Raw genomic sequence first — 14840 nt, 5'->3', positions numbered from 1 at the left:
GTGGAAGTACAACATATGCGTGGCGTGAATTGTTAAGGCATTGACTCCCGTAGCACTAGTCTTTATCCATTTGATCTTTTGATATTTACGTCTACTTCTTAAGTTAGAGAATTGTAACTTAACTTCTCCATTGAAAATGTCAAACTACTGTCTCTATCTAAAAACAAAAAAAAAATTACATAAACTAATTAAAGGCTTCATTAAAGTGCAGTAGATAAAAAATTTAATATAACAGTGATTATTTGTTAGAGATTTTTGGACGTTTTTTTCTATATATGTTGTCTTTTATTTATTGTTAATCGATTATATATGGTTTGTACATATATGGATGGTTTTTTGATGATTTTATAAACGATGATTCGAAGTGATAATAAGATGTAGACGTTTGAGGAAATAAAGAAAGAAAAAAAATCGCGTATAAATTCCAAAAGTATACATACATGTCTTTTATCTATAAATGTCTTTTATCTATTAGTGGTGAGCTTTGTTCTCTATGTACCAATCTTCTCCAAAAACTATTTGCCTTCTATCATAGAAAAAAATAGCACAATGGTGCGTCAAAGAAAACACACGGTCGATGACATAACCCTACACACGTGTAATCCTTGCCGGCGCACCATGCCATACAGAATCTACGCCGTAGTTCATACGTGTGGCATCATAGCCCTCATGTACCATCACGTATACTCACTTCTCACAGCAACCACACCTCTAATAATAACATGTCTTCTTCTCCTCTCCGATATCGTTCTCACCTTCATCTGGGCCACTACAACATCCCTCCGGTTCAACCCGGTTCACCGGACCGAGTACCCTGAGAACTATTCAGCTAAACCGGAAGACTTTCCAAAGCTGGACGTGTTCATATGCACAGCTGATCCGTACAAGGAGCCTCCCATGATGGTGGCCAACACTGCCTTGTCTGTAATGGCCTACGATTATCCATCTGATAAGATCTCAGTCTACGTATCGGACGATGGAGGATCGTCGTTAACTTTGTTTGCTCTTATGGAGGCTGCAAAGTTCTCTAAGCATTGGTTGCCCTTTTGCAAGAATAACAATGTTCAAGACCGGTCCCCTGAAGTTTATTTCTCATCAAAGTCACATTCGTGGACGAAGGAAGCTGAAAATATTAAGGTGTTTGATCATTAAATTACACTTCTACTTATCTCTCAAGTTTAACGTTTTTTAGTTTCCTTAATTCAATAAACAATAGTCTTACTTTCATTATGTTATTGTTTCTAACTTTTGTTTCCCCCTTAATATTTTTTTACTATAGAGTCAAACTAACATAAGTTTTTGTGCGATGAAATAGACGATGTATGAAACTATGAAAAAGAGAGTACAATATGTGGTGGATAGTGGCAGAGTTGATACTGACCAGTCCATCGAATCTGATCAATTTCGTGGAGTCTTCAATTTGTGGGATCACAAATTCACTCGTCATGACCATCCTACTATTATTAAGGTAGAATTATACTCATTTTGTATCGCATAGTATCATACAAAAATACCTTATAATGTTTTATTTTATAGAAACAAAAGTTTCTAAAATAAGAACTCGTTTTTTATCTACTGATTTGTGGGGAAGGTACTACAACATAATGAATCGGAGATTATGCCAAACCTAATCTATGTATCAAGAGAGAAGAGTAGAGTGTCACCGCACCATTTCAAAGCCGGTGCTCTTAATACTTTGGTATCAACTAATCCGTACCTTAATCAATCTTAGTTCGGTTAAATGGCATTTGTCTTTTAATATTTCGTTATTTTTTCATTGTAGTTACGAGTATCTTCAGTGATGACAAACTCACCAATAATTCTAACACTAGACTGTGACATGTACTCGAACAATCCTACAGCACCGCTTCATGCTCTATGCTATTTGTCAGACCCTAAAATCAATTTCAGTTTAGGATTTGTGCAATTTCCTCAAAAATTTAAAGGAATAAACAAGAATGATATTTATGCATCCGAGCTCAAACGCCCATTTGACATAATCACGGTTGGGTTTGATGGACTTATGGGCCCCATTCATGTGGGAACTGGGTGTTTCTTCAATCGACGGGCATTTTATGGATCTCCGACAAGTTTGGTTTTGCCTGATATAGATGAACTTGGACCAAATCGGATTGCCGACAAACCCATTATGTCCCAAGATGTTTTGGCATTGGCACACAATGTAGCAGGATGCAACTACGAGCGCAACACCAATTGGGGATCCAAGGTATGTAAGACAAAAATGAATCTTTATGTATTTTGAGTTTGAAACAATCGACTCTCCAATCTTGGTTTCAATGACATTACTTATTAGCCATCAAAACTTATAGTGATCTGATGATCTTAAATTCATTAACTTAAACATAGTACGTTATTTATATGGTTTTCATAAAAGAGTAGTTCTTTATTTGTCATAATATTGTATAGGTACGTATAAATTAATCTATTTTTCAAAACTACTTGACAGATAGGGTTCAGATACGGGTCATTAGTAGAAGACTACTACACGGGATTTATGCTCCATTGTGAAGGATGGAGATCAGTTTTTTGCAGCCCCACAAAAGCTGCATTTTATGGAGATTCTCCAAAATGCCTAACTGATGTAGTAGGCCAGCAAATGCGATGGACCGTTGGACTTCTTGAAGTAACTTTTTCAAAGTACAACCCAATTACCTATGGATTCAAATCACTGAGCCTATTGATGAGCTTAGCCTATTGCCACTATGCATTTTGGCCATTTTGGTCAATTCCTCTCACGGTCTATGGACTTTTACCTCAACTTGCCCTCATTTATGGAGTTAGCGTCTTCCCCAAGGTTTCTGATCCATGGTTTTGGCTTTACATCTTCTTATTCTTTGGTGCGTATGCGCAAGATCTATCGGATTTTTTATTGGAAGGAGGAACTTATCGGAAGTGGTGGAATGATCAAAGAATGTGGATGATAAGAGGACTCTCTTCTTTCTTCTTTGGTTTTATAGAGTTCACTCTCAAAACCCTAAACCTCTCCACTCCAAGATTCAATGTCACCAGTAAAGCCAACAACGATGATAAACAATTGAAGCGGTATGAGCAAGAGATTTTTGATTTTGGCCCTTCTTCCATGTTCTTACCCATGACTTTTGTCGCCATAGTGAATCTCCTTGCTTTTATATGGGGGATTTATAATCTTTACGCTTGGGAGGAAGAACTCACCCTTCAATTGATGCTGGCGGGTTTCGCAGTGGTGAATTGCTTACCGATATATGAGGCTATGATGTTGAGGAAAGATGACGGAGCATTACCAAAAAGGACTTGTTTCTTAGCTGGTATCCTCACATTTGTTCTTATTGTGTTAGGTTACTTCTTCCTCAAGTAACTTCAACCCGTTAGGGCTTAAATATACAACAATAGTACACCTTGCTCAAGATGAAGCAAGAGAGAATAATGTGATGAATCTGTGTAACCAATATCTATAATGTTATGGAATACATTTTGATATCTTGAATCAGCACAAAATTAAAGATTTACATTTTGTACTGATCTATTCAGTAACAAAACTTGTATTATTAATATTTCATTCGGGTTATAAGTCAAACCGATGAAGTTTGAGGAGATATATTCTGGATGCATGGTTGACTGGTCGTTATGATCGTCCGCAGAGGTCTTTGTGGAAGAGATGGAAAGAGAGGAGCGACACAGAGAACAAGTGTTGTGCGCCAAAGGTGATTACAATCGGTTATATATAGGATTCTTATTATTTAAAACGTTGAAAGTACTTGAAACGATATCAAAGAAAACTAAGTATACAATTTTTTTTGTTACACATATAATCTATGAGTACGACTCTCTTTAATATACACACAATACAAGTGTGAGTATGGTGGTCGATATCGGGTTTTAGTAAAGAAATGAAAAGTACATGGGGCAGTTAATACTTAATAGACAGAATCCAAAAGATAAGATAATTAACAGATTTATACTTGTATCAGTATTTTGCAGTGAATCGAGACTAATAATAGGAACAAGGCCGGCTTAAACATCGCCCGTATGCGATAGTTACTGTATATTCAATTTTTTTACAAAACAAAAATAAAAATTTTATCCACTAAAAATTTTAAAGAAAACTGGAAAATCAACAACGGGTTGTAAATAAAAAAAGAAAAGAAGGCAACAATATGTTTAAATTTAGGTTAAAGTGTAACTAATTTTATTAGTTCAGTTCAGATTTTATAAAAATTAGAGTAAAAATAAAAGAAAAAAAATAAATTTGGGTTGAACATGGTGCAAATGCACTTTGTGCACTGGATCAGCGGGGCTGAGTAAGAACATAGTATACATCAATATCGCTAGGTATACATCAATATCGGCGAGGTGGTTTTTTTGGGTTCTATATATATCTTTCACTTTCATCTTCTCTCTCTCGCCGACGCCTAGATTTTTGAAGGCAGTTGCTCTCACAATCTCGCCGACGTCTATATTGGGTCAATCACGGAACTATTCTCCTTTCTTTTCTTTTTGCCTCTTTTGGCAACCATCTTTTTCTCCCTTTATTGAAGAGAGAATTTTTTATACTCCTGTATTGTAATTTATCCACTGAAAGCTCAGCAAATAATATACAACTATTTCAAAAAAAAAAAGAACTAGTCAATGACAATATACGTATTCCCATTATTAAATTTTTATATATATAAGAATTATCTTTCCCACCATTTTACTAATAACTATCTTTTAAAATGAGATACAATTAAACTATCAGCTGAAACATTTATTTTTAAATGGTTAAAATTTCAAGAAATCTCAGTAAGAATATAGTCTGAAGTATACCGTAATTTCATATTACATAGATGTAACTATTTATTTTATGATGTTTTATTATTTATCAATTTGCACACACCGTTGAAAATCTTAAATCGTAGGGTAAAAATATCGACTTTTTATACAAAGAGCACCTCTACAAGATTCTTGGACAGTAAAAATATCAATAATCTATTAGAGGTGAGTTTTGTTCTATATAGTCCTCGGGTGAAATATCAACGCCTATAAATTATCAATAATCTAGTAGAGGTGAGTTTTGTTCTTACTCACAGTTCTCTCCAAAACTAATTGGAATATCAATGGAGCCTCACAGAAAACATATGGTCGTCAGCACAACCCTCCACATGTGTCATCCCTGCCGGCGCACCATTCCATACAGAATCTACGCCGTAGTTCATATGTGTGGCATCATAGCCCTCATGTACCATCATGTGTACTCACTTCTCACAGCAAACGCACCTATAATAGTAACATGTCTTCTTCTCTTCTCCGATACTGTTCTCTCTTTTATGTGGGCAAGCACAACATCCCTCCGATTAAACCCGGTTCACCGGACCGAGTACCCTGAAAACTTTGCAGCTAAACCGGAGGACTTTCCGAAGCTGGACGTGTTCATATGCACGGCTGATCCTTACAAGGAGCCTCCCATGATGGTGGTCAACACGGCCTTGTCTGTGATGGCCTACGATTATCCGTCCGATAAGATCTCAGTCTACGTATCGGACGATGGAGGATCGTCGTTAACTTTGTTTGCTCTTATGGAGGCTGCTAAGTTTTCTAAGCATTGGCTGCCCTTTTGCAAGAATAACAATCTCCAAGATCGGTCCCCTGAAGTTTATTTCTCATCAAAGTCACAATCGTGGACTAAGGAAGCCGAAAATCTCAAGGTATGTGTTATTTATTATATCTAATTACTTCTCTATATATTATTAGGTTTAATTAGTACGTTTTAGAAAATGTAATTTCGACAAGAGCGCATGTATATGCAGGTTCACACAATATTACGTCTTCTCGTACTAGCACTGTAAACATAATTCATAAATTCCATTTTTGCTTACTTACCTTTAGTAGTACCCTTTCATCGAGAATAAATGCTTTGAATTATGGAATACCATGCTTTCTAACAAAATAATGTGTGAGTCCTTTAATGGTTTAATCCTAATTAAACGATAGGATCATAGGAGTATTAATTGTCTTAATGATGATGTACGTACAGATGATGTACGCAGACATGAAGGGTAGAGTAGAACACGTGGTGGACATTGGGAAAGTTGAGACTACGTCGATCACATGTGATAAACTTCGTGGAGTATTCGACTTGTGGACCCACAAATTCAGTCGTCACGATCACCCCACAATTATTCAGGTATTCATAAAAAATCTCTATACAGAAAATAACTTGAACTAAATTGCATGTAACAAAATCTCAATTCGAATTAAATTTGAGGACAGGTATTGCAAAATAACGAGAAAGATATGGACAATACCGAAAAACATATGATGCCAAACCTAATCTATGTTTCAAGAGAGAAGAGGAAAGTTTCACCACATCATTTCAAAGCCGGTGCTCTTAATACTTTGGTATCAACTAAAACCTAATCTTTAACCGAATTTATAGTTCGATTAACTTAGCATTTCAAAAAGTTTTTATTAGTTACTTGCATGTGTTTTCTCTATTCATTGTAGATACGAGTATCAGGGGTGATGACAAATTCGCCGATCATTTTAACACTCGACTGTGATATGTTTTCAAACGATCCAGTAACACCGGTTCGTTCTTTGTGCTATTTAACAGATCCTAAAATCAAATCCAGTTTAGGGTACGTGCAGTTTCCTCAGAAATTTCTAGGAATAAGCAAAAATGATATATATGCATGTGAGTCTAAACGTCTCTTCGATATTAATATGGTCGGGCTTGATGGTCTAATGGGTCCGACTCATGTGGGAACTGGTTGTTTTTTCAACCGACGTGCTTTCTTTGGTCCTCCTTCTAAGTTGATTTTACCAGAGATTGATGAACTAAGCCCCTATCGTATTGCCTATAAGTCCATCGAAGCTCAAGATGTTTTGGCATTAACACACAATGTAGCAGGATGTATCTATGAGTACAACACCAATTGGGGATCCAAGGTAAAATAATAAATTAACATGTCTTGAGTAACTTGATGGTTTAAGTCTATATAAGTTTAACTTATCATTCAAAACTATGCAGATTGGATTCAGATATGGGTCATTAGTAGAAGACTACTATACAGGATTTATGCTCCATTGTGAAGGATGGAGATCAATATTTTGCAGCCCTAAAAAAGCTGCATTTTATGGAGACTCCCCAAAATGCCTAACTGATGTAGTGGGACAACAAAAGCGATGGGCCGTTGGGCTTCTTGAAATGTCGTTTTCAAAGTATAGCCCAAGTGTCTACGGATTCAAGTCACTGGGGCTGTTAATGGGCTTAGGCTATTGCAACTCTACGTTTCGGCCGTTTTGGTCAATTCCTCTGACCGTCTATGGACTTTTACCCCAACTTGCACTCATCTACGGAGTTAGCGTCTTCCCCAAGGTATCTGATCCCTGGTTTTGGCTTTACATCTTCTTATTCTTTGGTGCGTATGCGCAAGATCTCTCGGACTTTCTATTGGAAGGAGGAACTTATCGGAAATGGTGGAACGATCAAAGAATGTTAATGATAAAAGGACTCTCTTCCTACTTCTTTGGGTTTATAGAGTTCACTCTCAAAACCCTAAAACTCAGCACACCTAAGTTCAACGTCACCAGTAAAGCCAACAACGATGACGAACAGAGAAATCGGTACGAGAAAGAAATCTTTGATTTTGAAACTTTTTCGCTCATGTTCTTGCCCTTGACTACGGTTGCCATCGTAAATCTGCTTGCCTTTGTCTGGGGGCTTTATGGTGTTTTCTTATGCGGAGAAGGACTCGTCCTTGAGCTTATGCTGGCAAGCTTCGCGGTAGTGAATTGCTTGCCGATCTATGAGGCTATGATCCTGAGGAAAGATGATGACAAAAAACTACCATAAATGATTTGTTTCTTAGCTGGGGGGAACCTGACGTTTGTTCTTACTGTGTCAAGTTACTTCACCCGTTAGGGTTAAATTTAGATTTACAACAATAATACATCTGGCTCAATCAGAAGCTAAAGAAAATCATTTGAAAAACCTGTGTATCCAATAACGTATTGTGATGGAATACATTTTCATCTCTTGAACCAACAAAATTAAAATTTACAATTTGTACTGATCTATTCACTAACAAAACTTGTGTTTTCTTTATTTCATTCGGGGTTTGAGTCACACTGGTGAAGTTTGAGGAGAGTCTGGATGGTCGTTGTCGTCCTCCACAGCGGTTTTGGTGGAGGAGATGGAAACAGAGGAGCGACACAGAGGACACGTATTGTGAGAATAAAGCCAAAGGTGTATACAATCCATATGAAATATGTGTTTACATGAAGGTATTTCCACCAACTCTTCCTTCAACTCGAATTCTCCCAAACATACGCAACATCTGCAAACACCACCAAACCAGTCAATCAGTCAACCTTTCAATCCACCAAATCAATGATCATATTAACACAAGGACTTGAAAATATCTAATATTAATAGATTTTGAATATGCCAGATGTGTATTTTACTATTCAGAATGAGGACAAAAATCCAGTGAATAAAAAGGTACTTCTTGTCTGAAATCTTGATTTTGGTCTTATATATATGGAATTTAAACTTTCCGTCTTTACTTTTAATATTCCTTAGCTCTAGCAACGGCCTAAAAACACTTATGAGCAAAGAGCATCTCCATTCCTATATTTCAACTTTCAAGAGGTATAATTCTTAGATATCTTAATTCGGATATTGACACTGTTAACATAATTCCATATAGTTCAAGCTCATGAAAACTCACAGATACTAAGATTGAATTGGCCAAGTATAGGATCTAAAAATTTTAGGTGAAAGTAAAATTTTGGCCAAGTTCGCTTTTACTCGCAGAACACTGAAAAGATAAAAAGGTTTAGGTAAAAGTGAAATTTTGAATAAAAGTGGATTTTTGTTACTAAATGTTCTTTAAAAAACTATGCAGACATTTCAGAAGTCCTTTTTTTGTTGAAAGCAAGAAAATAAGAAACAGGAGTAACTTACAGAGAATCTCTTGTTCCTAGTTCTTCATTGAACAAAACGACATGAAGCTTTTCTTTGAGCTCTAATTTCACATCTAACAAACAAATCTGCAAAATAAAACACAATCAATCTCAGCACTATTCTTCATTCAACTTTATATAACAGGCCGATAGAAAAAAAACAGGACCATAGTTCTCACATAAGTTGATGTAAATGATTCATTCAGTTACTTTCACACATATAAATTATATATCTACAAAGAAAATGAGACACTTACCGAAGGGAGATGAGAAGAAGACTGGTGGCTCAAGGAAACAGGAAGAACCATGGGAGCAGAGGAGAGAGAAGAGGCTCTTCTCTTGAGGTAAAAGAGATAGAACAATAGGAAGAGAATGATGGAAAATAAGATTGGAATTGAGAAGATGAAGGCTTGGTAGAGTTTCAGTTGAATTGCTTGTGGGTATAGGTGTGGTGTGATCGGTGATTGAGGATCAACCATGACTTCAAAAGTTAATTTTTGAAATCAAACTCAACAAAAAAAAGAAAATGAAAGGAAACACACAAATGAGAAATGAGGGTTTTGATGGGAGCTGAGGAGGCACAAGAGGAGGTTATATATAGATATCCTGTGTATGTGTATATCTAACCAAAAGCAGGTAACTGTGCAACCATATCAGATTTGGACTGAGATTCTATAATAATATAAAATATCTAAAACTTTCTTTTTAGTAAAATAAAAGCAACTTTTACACTATTGAAAATTTGAAATGCATGTTTATATACCAAATTGCAAGTTATTTTAACTTGTAACCAGTTTATTTGTTAGATAAGATATTTTACCTCTTCCAATGCAAAATTCAACATATATACTTATATAGTCTAAGAATAGGGGCTAGATCTGATGACATAAGAAATTTAAAATGTACACATATCACATGTAACATGAATACATGTTTATGTACATCATCAGTGGATAAAAAGAGCCTTTTTATATAATATACAAGGGTATATATTCCTCATGGCTCTTTTAATATAATGAAAAGGTAAGAAGTGAATAAGCAGGTGATGAGGTTCCACTAAACAAGATGAATAGAAACTTTATAATGCTTAAGGATTAGATTCAAATGTCTCAATCCTCATTAACATGGGACCTATATAATTATTAAAACCCATCATTTCATTTGCTGACTCATTTTTGGTTATTAGATTATTTGACACTAGCTAAGCATAAATCATATGCTTCTTCTTTTGCCTACCCTTCCCCAGAAAAGAATGAACAAAAGCATATGTAAAAGTTTTCTTTGGAAACTAGGTTTCTACACCAAAATCTAGAATTCTTGGTGATCAAGTCCAAGCAAGCAGTAAAAATCAATCACAAACTTCAACAAATAGACCAACCCCACTTAAATACAACCACACTGTTACTATGTACATCTTCTGTAAGCTTTCATTTCTTATATTCTTCTCTTTTAGAAAAGTGGTGATTACTTAAATAAATATATCTATACCTATGGCCTCTTCACTTGGATTAGGACAAGATTCTCAACTCAAATCTAAGAATTTTCATTTATTTATTTAATAAGATTTGAAATAAGTCAATAACCTACCAATATTTGTTAATTACCGAGATTATATGATTTTAGTTTAAGCAAGACAATCCTGCCAACTTTTCACATTTCATCCAAAGAAGATTTCCTAGTGAACTACTCAACTCAAACACAAATGAACAGTCAACCAGTAACTTCATTTCTCAAATCTGTTAACTTTAGGGAAATAGTGTTTATACTTTTTGAACAAGAATTTTTCACTACCAGCAAAAGCAGATAAGTTTTCTTGACATCTTTTAATAGACTGACACATAAACTTACCAAGATGATTGTGCCTAGGACCCCCAAATAAATATCTTGATTTAGGATTTGATTTGTGACCCACATTGATCAGTTTTTTCCCTTTTCCCTTTAGTGATAGACAGCTTTTTGTATTTTTACGTTTGTTTATCAACAACTTGGCCCTTTTAGTATGGCATATATATTGCTCATTCTGTTGAGGTCTACTATCGAATTCGCTAAAACTTCCCATACCATTTTAAATATAATAGCTAGTGTGGGAAAGAACATCTACGCATATAGAGACTAAAATAAGCCTCGCATGTATATTAAAACAGAAATATCTATAATCCCAGTAGGTTCTATAAAAAATATTTATGTATATTTCTATCACTGGTGATAGTGGATCCTGAGAGGTGACCTCCCTCGCTCATAGTGGGAATGATCAAAAGATATCACTAACTTAGATTCTAAATGGATGAGTTTAGGGATTATAAAACTATTTGATGTAGCTTTGCTAAAATACAAAATATGAAGACCCCTGAACTTTTCAAAATCGTTTTCTTGGTCGAAGCAGACACATACTAACTTTTAAGGTTACAGTTATGTGGCTCTTACAGTTTTTGGCTAAAGAACTCTAGTCTCCTATTTCGTCTACACTAAATTTTCTTATTAACTTCTAAGACAGAAATCAACTTATATCTCTACGATACCCTGGATTAAATCCAGTATAGAACATATAACTTCATATCTTATGTCATTCATATTTTCACAGAACTGTCTTTAGATGGATTTACACCAAAATAAACCTTGCTAGGCAGATTCAAGCAATTCAAAGAAATGCCTAGTCTCTAATTCTTAAACTTCGGTTTGGAAAGTAATAATTTTTGAAATTCAAAAGTCATAGAAAGAATAAGGTAAAAAGGGGAAATTTACCTTTTTAGGTGTAAATGTGATGTTGATGTTTGCTTAAATTCCAAGGTCAAAATTTGGAAGGTCTTGCAGAGATGTGTCTTTGAGCCATCATTTTTGCCAGCAAAAAGAGCTTTCACGCACCAGAAACTGTTGAAAATGAGCAACGTGAAAGGTTGGTAGAGGCCAAAGACACGTCAGTATAGAACAATAAGTATATGAAAAGCTGACCTCTAGAACCTTTAAAGAATCTATGATGCATGTAAACTGGGACATTTTCTGATCTCTATATGCTGTTGTTGAGCAAACATAAGCCAGTCGATATGAGTAATGTATGTTTCTAAGTGGACCCTATTTTTCTTCAAATTGATAACTCACTTTTTAATCTAAGTTATAACCAAAAGAGACATAACTTTTGATCAGACAATTACAGTTGTATATCAGCCTTGAGAAAAAATTGTACTTTGATTCTATTAAGCTTTTTCAGTATGCACCAATTGAATACCGTACTCACCTCTTGATGAAACAACTTCCATATAGTGGCTATTACTGGTATCAGATTCTGATGGTGCTTTTGTTGAGGACATTGACATTTGCGACTTATGATCAGAACATACTCTCTGCCTTGGTCAGTCTCTGAAGAATAGAATTGACTGCAAAGAGAATATAAAGAGAGTCACATGACTGCTATAGTGAGGTTAGTTCTCTGCACACACATGGCTTCTCTGCACGAAAATGTGGTATAGTTTCTGAGAGATAATAGAACAAACCGACGGGTAAAAACCAGAGAAATAGAGATATTCGAACCTAAATGACTGTCTGGTATTGAGGATAGCCTAAGTCTCACAGTATGGTAGAAGAAATAGATTCAGCTCTGTTGTATAAGGCGTGAGGGGGAAAAAATATCGTAAATTAGTTGAATGCTATCAACCAGATGTGAAAAGATACAGCATCTTTGCAAGTCCTTATCTCCAACAATACGGAAACAAGATAAGCATCAAACCTTTTTGTTGTTGGATTTACTGTGTCCTGAACTGGACTTAGTGCTCCGTACTTATGCAATTCATCTCTCTTTTTGAATACTGAAAAACGTAAAAGGAAAACACATGAGAAGCTCAAAGTGCTAACTTTTTTTTTTTTGCACTTTTCAAAGCTGATGCAAATAACTAGTCAAGAAGTCATCATAAGGAGTTAGTTGTTGATAAGAAGAGGATATATATATATATATAGAAAAAGAGATACAGTTCTTAACCAAGCTAATGGCATCACCAACTCAATTCAACTTAGGTCTGATCATTTTTCTGAAACTTTATGCCACCAAATTAGACAACTTCTCTGCTAGAAACAAAATCCAAATGAGTAAGAATAGTCCGTTCCCAATACGAAAATTTTCCATTGAGAAAACAAAAACTGGGAAACTAACACTACAGTTTAACGCAAACAAACACCAGCCATGAATCAATTAGCTCATATTCAGAATTCAATACTCAAACTCACTTGGAAACCAAAATCAAACTATGAATCGTTTACCAATTTACCACACCATTCAAAGATTAAAACAATGAAACTAAAATCCCAAAAACAATGCACTGAACTGATTATGGAATTATAACGAAACTAATTGACGAACGAGATTGAGCTCTGAATAAAAAGAATGGAAGCAACAAAAAAGACCTTTCTGCCGTAGATCTGCTGTAGACTTTTCTAATTTTGCTTCCTCTCCGTCCGCATGCCTCCAGACTCCAGAGATACGAAAAAAAAAACTGTAGATTGCGTTTTTGCTAATTTGAATTTTCTAAAAATGGGCCGCCAAAAACTTTGAGATCGGAACCCCAAAGCTTTTCGACTGTGCGAGTGTGTACTGTCGAAGACCCCAATACTCGGGGAAAAATAAAGAAAAAAAAAAAACCATTTTTATAGCTTTGACGGTAAATATTCCAAATATTTATATACTTTAAAAAAAATACAATAAAACTTCTATAAATTAATAATCACATTTAACTGATATGGTTTTAGAACTTGTATATATAACAAATAACATACATTTTTAACTGATGTGGTTTTAGATTTCAAAACTCTTGGGATGTGTATCATGGTTGGTCCAACATTAACCATTACTATAATTCTTTATCAATAAAGAAAAAAAAAAAAAAAACATTGACCATTTATAATTAATATGAAGATGCGATCATGTTGGATGTTTTCAAACATTTAATTTGTTGTAACATTTTTGAGAAAAAGTCTCTCAGTCATAGTATTAAAGTAATAATTTTCTAAGTGTTTTAATCAGAGATAATATCTTTTGAGGAAGGTTTGATCGATAACTTCAAATCGTCAATCGAACGATATACAGTCAGTATGTCTCGATCGTTTTCTTCACGTAATTTGCTATTTTACCAATCTACAAGTTGACCCCGTTATCTTGGAAATGTTGGCATGCGTTGACATTTTTTTCATTTTTTATGTTTGTTTATTTGTCAACTACTAATTTTCTTATGGGCCCTCGTTTTTTAAAAAATTCAATAGTAACATACTATCTTCCCAAGTGTGTTTATTATTTTACTATCTTAAATTTTTCATGTTCATTAATAGGCAGCCAAATTTGAACAAGTTCCTCTTACGTGTGATTTAATATAATTGTATAATTTTTGCGGTGTCGCTAGTTCTTTTTGGAAAATTTCCACATGAATCAATAATCTTTTACTACTAAGGAAAGGTGATGTCTTTTTATTTACAACAGTACATGTCATATCTATACAAATAGTATGAATTTTTTTAATTTCAATATGAGCACATTAAAGTTTTACTACAGTATTAGATTAAGAAAAAGATTCGTTAAAAGAAAAAGTAATTCAATAAATATATATATATTGCTCTTTGACGTCGTCAAAACCACTGAATAAAGTATGTTTACTGGCGACAAAAAACACAAACTATTTCATTGTATTGTTTATTTTTATATAGCCGACCATCCATAATGATTACTCTTAAAATGTTAATTATTATGTTAGTGACTACACTGCTATTTGTCGTCTTGTTCTTAAAAAAACAACAAAGACTGAAAATTTTAGAATCTAACGTTTTAGTCATATTATGTCTCATGCGATCGTAAGTTCGTAACATAATGACCGATGCCGTTAAAAGTTCGGAGAGGTTTACGAGAAACTCTAAAGTCTGTA

At 34.7% G+C, this 14840-nt stretch overlaps 3 protein-coding genes across 6 annotated transcripts; 2 read left to right on the top strand and 1 right to left on the bottom strand.

The window, feature by feature from the left end:
• The first annotated feature begins 383 nt into the window (after window positions 1-383).
• On the top strand, window positions 384-3477 carry LOC104731064 (cellulose synthase-like protein G2). The gene is made up of 5 exons (XM_010450326.3): window positions 384-1137; window positions 1316-1468; window positions 1592-1699; window positions 1784-2227; window positions 2468-3477. Exons 1-5 carry the CDS (start codon window positions 550-552, stop codon window positions 3353-3355), a joined length of 2181 nt encoding a protein of 726 aa, XP_010448628.1. The 5' UTR covers window positions 384-549; the 3' UTR covers window positions 3356-3477.
• A 1466-nt stretch (window positions 3478-4943) lies between these two features.
• LOC104731062 (cellulose synthase-like protein G1) lies at window positions 4944-8028 on the top strand. Its single transcript, XM_019233824.2, has 5 exons — window positions 4944-5681; window positions 6011-6160; window positions 6247-6375; window positions 6481-6924; window positions 7007-8028. Exons 1-5 carry the CDS (start codon window positions 5094-5096, stop codon window positions 7829-7831), a joined length of 2136 nt encoding a protein of 711 aa, XP_019089369.1. The 5' UTR covers window positions 4944-5093; the 3' UTR covers window positions 7832-8028.
• Window positions 7961-13579, bottom strand: LOC104731063 (putative E3 ubiquitin-protein ligase RHA4A). Of its 4 annotated transcripts, none has more exons than XM_010450324.3 (7): window positions 13336-13579; window positions 12665-12743; window positions 12469-12535; window positions 12176-12314; window positions 9201-11811; window positions 8945-9030; window positions 7961-8315 (listed from the first exon to the last, which is right to left on the bottom strand). In XM_010450324.3, the coding sequence occupies exons 5-7, from the start codon at window positions 9420-9422 to the stop codon at window positions 8102-8104; spliced, it is 522 nt and encodes a 173-aa protein (XP_010448626.1). In that variant the 5' UTR covers window positions 9423-11811; window positions 12176-12314; window positions 12469-12535; window positions 12665-12743; window positions 13336-13579; the 3' UTR covers window positions 7961-8101. The 4 variants fall into 4 exon arrangements, with proteins under 4 accessions (XP_010448626.1, XP_087335947.1, XP_010448627.1 ...); XM_087479821.1 differs by lacking the exon at window positions 13336-13579 and adding an exon at window positions 12914-12997; XM_010450325.3 differs by lacking the exon at window positions 12469-12535 and having other exon boundaries at window positions 13336-13546.
• Between the last annotated feature and the right edge of the window lie 1261 nt (window positions 13580-14840).

Source organism: Camelina sativa, chromosome 12 (assembly GCF_030686135.1).
Source record: "Camelina sativa cultivar CO46 ecotype springtype chromosome 12, ASM3068613v1".
Taxonomy (NCBI): Eukaryota; Viridiplantae; Streptophyta; class Magnoliopsida; order Brassicales; family Brassicaceae; genus Camelina; species Camelina sativa.
Note: the sequence above shows the minus strand (reverse complement) of the source record. Positions and strands in the feature narration are given on the sequence as shown.

Bases quoted from the DNA above. Each gene is read 5' to 3' on its own strand.
- LOC104731064 (XM_010450326.3), top strand. From the start codon at position 550: ATGGTGCGTCAAAGAAAACACACGGTCGATGACATAACCCTACACACG. The intron at 1,700-1,783 runs GTATCAACTAAT...TTTTCATTGTAG, and splicing joins CCGGTGCTCTTAATACTTTG to TTACGAGTATCTTCAGTGAT. The intron at 2,228-2,467 runs GTATGTAAGACA...ACTACTTGACAG, and splicing joins ACACCAATTGGGGATCCAAG to ATAGGGTTCAGATACGGGTC.
- LOC104731062 (XM_019233824.2), top strand. From the start codon at position 5,094: ATGGAGCCTCACAGAAAACATATGGTCGTCAGCACAACCCTCCACATG. The intron at 5,682-6,010 runs GTATGTGTTATT...ATGTACGTACAG, and splicing joins AGGAAGCCGAAAATCTCAAG to ATGATGTACGCAGACATGAA. The intron at 6,161-6,246 runs GTATTCATAAAA...ATTTGAGGACAG, and splicing joins ATCACCCCACAATTATTCAG to GTATTGCAAAATAACGAGAA.
- LOC104731063 (XM_010450324.3), bottom strand. From the start codon at position 9,422: ATGGTTGATCCTCAATCACCGATCACACCACACCTATACCCACAAGCA. The intron at 9,031-9,200 runs GTAAGTGTCTCA...TTTATTTTGCAG, and splicing joins CTTCTTCTCATCTCCCTTCG to ATTTGTTTGTTAGATGTGAA. The intron at 8,316-8,944 runs GTAAGTTACTCC...TGGTGTTTGCAG, and splicing joins CTAGGAACAAGAGATTCTCT to ATGTTGCGTATGTTTGGGAG.